General features: G+C 40.9%; 1 protein-coding gene across 1 annotated transcript; it reads right to left on the reverse strand.

Moving 5' to 3' along the window:
• Positions 1–3007: 3007 nt before the first annotated feature.
• Positions 3008–3753, reverse strand: LOC145719791 (serum amyloid A-2 protein-like). Its single transcript, XM_081811342.1, has 2 exons — positions 3591–3753; positions 3008–3324 (listed from the first exon to the last, which is right to left on the reverse strand). Exons 1-2 carry the CDS (start codon positions 3716–3718, stop codon positions 3162–3164), a joined length of 291 nt encoding a protein of 96 aa, XP_081667468.1. The 5' UTR covers positions 3719–3753; the 3' UTR covers positions 3008–3161.
• Positions 3754–3967: the final 214 nt, after the last annotated feature.

Here is a 3967-nt window from a genome sequence, read left to right on the forward strand (position 1 = left end):
ATAAACCTCCTGGCGCCAGAGGGGCCGGCGCGCCCGACGCGGCTCCCGCCACAGCGCCCCCTACCGCCCGGAGCCTGCCGGCCTGAATACCCGTTCTATGCGCCCTCAGGCTTGGGATCCCAGATGACTTGATCTCCCCTTACCCAACCCTATCTAGGACCCAAGCACGACCATATTCATAACTGTTATTGGTCACTCTCCCTGGACCAGATATTCCATCTCCTTAGGGGCTCTTAGCCTGACTGAAAGGACAGGGAGTCGGGGACAGTGTCTCTGGTGCAGATGTACATTTCGAAGCTGTCGGACCCCTGATCCCTGGGCACGTTTGGCATCCTTAAAAGCATCAGTAGGCGCTCTTTCTTTTCTCAGGTGTGGTTGGAATCCTCGGAAAGACATAAGTCACCAGGAAGAACGTCAGTATCGTCAAGATTACAACTCCCTGTATTTTCAGTTCCTGCTTCTCTTTAGTTCAATGGTACTCAACCTCAGACCCAGTGCTCCTCCCCCACCCCACAACAAATATTTTGCCACACCTACTTTACTTTGATGAAAGAGATTTATAGATGATATTATCTACCTTAACATTAATTTCAAAAATAGTAATATGGCTCCCTAACAGAAAGAAGAAATAGAATTAATTTAAAATAAAATGATACGTATTTTAATATCTCAAGTACTAGAAGACATAATAGAGGTCTCCAATGTTAGCACATACACATCAGATCACTGTGAACCCAACAGTTACAATACAGAGTAAGAGAGGTGTGATTCCATCAGGGGCTGTGCTTCTCAAAATCATAAACAGAGGATGGTAAAATTTCTACCAAAACAAAGTTTCAATTTACAAAGCAATTGTATTTTCAGAAAATTTTAAGCTATATTAAAACTGGAAAAAGAATACTCTGTTAATATGTAAAACACAGTTGGATTCCAGGCTTAAATAATTATGAACATTTTTTTTCACACTGTATGCAAAGGGGCAGACCCAGGTTTCATAAGGTCTGAATTATGCAATTTGGGGAGCCCCCTTTAGGAAAAATAATACAAAATTACAAATATTAAATTAGTTAACAATAGGAAATATTTCTTTAGAATGGTGAAAACATATCAATTTTAAATAGCCAACAAATATGTAAAACATCACAAAATACAGAAAAATATATAAATATTTTTACTGATAAACAGCCTGGGGACACCTAGGTGGCTCAGTCGGTTAAGCGTCTGCCTTCGGTTCAGGTCATGATCCCAGGGTCCTGGGATCAAGTCCCGCATCGGGCTCCCTGCTCCAAGGGGAGCCTGCTTCTCCCTCTGCCTCTGCCTCTCTCTCTCTCTCATGAATAAAAAAAAAAAAAAAAAGAGTCGCCTGCTCCACAAAAAAATAAACAGCCTGACACACTTCAGCAATCCTTTTTCTTTCTTCTAATAGAATTTATTTTTAGAGCAATTCTAGTTTCACAGCAATATTGAGCAGAAGGTACAGAAATTTCCCATATAATTCATACCTGCTTCCATGCATAGCTTCCCCCATTATTAGCATTCCCCACTAGAACGGGATATCTGATAAAATTGATGAACCCACACTGGCACATCATTATCACCCTGAGTTTATGTTAGGGTTCTCTCTTGGTTTTGTACATTCTATGGGTTTTGGCAAATTTCTAATGACATATATCCACCATTATTGTATCATGCAGACTACTTTCACTGCCCGAAAAATCCTCTGTTTTAATATAATATTTTTAATATAATTTTAATTTTAATATAATTTTTCTGAGTTCACTTTGATCTTCATTTTATGACAATGACCTTGTAAGATCATTTTCTATAATGAAAATAAAAAGATAATTCTGTCTTTAGCATGGTTGTTTGATTTTTAAAAAATTGTTATTGGTGGTTTAGGGAAGTTTCTTTCAGCTTTACAACTTGTTATTGGTAATAGTCTATAAAGTTTGACCACTGTCAAATTTGGAAAACCTCTCTCTGGGGGAGAACTTCCATTTTGACTAGGATTCCATCAAAATAAAAATCTTACACATATGATCTTACAATTCTCCATTGACTCATGTTTGACTTTCAAAGTTGTTTCTTCCCAAATACCCACATGCTCTGTGCTGGGCTGTATAGGACATGTTCATTTTGCCATATGATCTTTCCTATTGCACCGGGAGTAACCACAGTAGACGGTAGGAGAATACATACCTAGAGGCCATTCCTACTCCAGGAAAATGATCAATAACTTAATTATACTTGGAAATGACTGCAAATGACACAAATATGTCCCACTAAGTGCAAACCAATCATATCCCCAATTCAACTTCTCCTTAGTCAGGTCACCAAAATACCTGTGCCCACCCCAATGCCACTCAACACAAGCAGAAAAGTAATGGCGGAATGTTGGCATTAACTGCCTTGGTTAAAATATTTTACTTCTGCAGATTTTACAAAAATAATTGACCATATGAATCCTTTCCCAAGGCCTCTCTGAGGATCTTGGAATGGTCCCATGTAAGTGAGGAGTTCTTGAAGCTTAAGCTTGATTCAGTTTTGCAGTAAATCTGATTCTGCCTAAATACATGTCTGATAGGATACCACAAAAGTCAAGCAAGATTCAGGATGACCCTTTGTTTGCAGCACTGTCTCATAAATTGTAAGCTGTATGTACCTCTGGTCCATACACCAAATGCCCTGCAATCACTGTGTCAACCAAAAGTATCCCCAGATGTATCCAACAGCTGGGGTGGGGATGGAGGTGACTACAGCACTATCCTGTTGAGAACTAGGGTTTAGATCTCTCTCTGTCCCAGGGTCTGACATGTATGGTCCATATATAGTCTAAATAGTATGGTCCTTATCATGGAAACATACTTTTACCCCAAATTAGTATTATACTTTATTAGTGCCTTATCTCCTTTGAAGAAAAATGATAAGGTAAGTTGATCATGTCTCTGGTATTAAAAGTACCCAGGAAGATTGTCATTAGCTGTTTCCAGATGACAACAACAACAAATTGAATTTCACAAGCATTTATTAAACATTTTTTATGTGCTCTTTATAAAGTACTGAGTAGGAAGGATATAGAATTCAGTAACTCTAACTCAGCAACTGTTCGTGCCTTCAGGGGTCTCACAGCCCATCTCCCAAGGGCAGAGCCAAGGGGAAGCTCAGTACTTCTCAGGCAGGCCAGGAGGTCGGAAATGGTTGGGGTCTTTGCCACTCCGGCCCCATTCATTGGCAGCTTGGTCAGCCTTTGAGTCCTCCACTCCGTGGCCGCTGTCTCCAAACTTAAAAAGGTCTGTGACTCTCTGAGAATTCTCTCTGGCATCGCTGGAATGGAGGAAAGCAGGTAAGAGATTAATCAGGGGCTGATGAACAACACCTCCACCCTTCCTATCTCTCCTCTTTCCAAGAAACTAATGAATCTACAAGAGGCCAAGTTTAGAGACACTAAAACACTGATCATTTCTGGGTACAGCCCAACTCAGCCTGGCAGATCCCCTTGTGCTGGGGAACCAGCACCCATGGGGGAGGGTGGAAATCACAGCTTGGCATGCTCAGCTCACCCATCCCTCCAACCCCAGGAGCTATGTTACCTGATCACTTTAGCAGCCCAGGCACCCCCAGGGCCCCTTTGTGCAGCATCATAGTTTCCCCGGGCATGGAAATATTTGTCTGAATTTTTGTAATTGGCTTCTCTCATGTCAGAGTAAGCTCTCATCATGTCTCTAGCCCCTGGAAAGGAAAGAAAATGAAAGTGATCATCTCTTGGCAAAACAGAGAAAAGTTTTCCTCCCAATGATTCTAAGATTTCAGCCTTTTGACAAAAACCTTTGAGATTATACTGGCTGAGAGACATATTCCTTTACTTTTCACTCCCCTGGGTTAATGTTAGGAGAATCACACCGGGTGCAAGTTTTATTCTCTTTGATTCCATTCTAAGTACTGTTGCTACTTGGTTTTTGGCTGTGTG

Source organism: Leptonychotes weddellii, unplaced genomic scaffold (assembly GCF_054177405.1).
Source record: "Leptonychotes weddellii isolate Sample4059 unplaced genomic scaffold, ASM5417740v2 HiC_scaffold_7157, whole genome shotgun sequence".
NCBI lineage: Eukaryota > Metazoa > Chordata > Mammalia > Carnivora > Phocidae > Leptonychotes > Leptonychotes weddellii.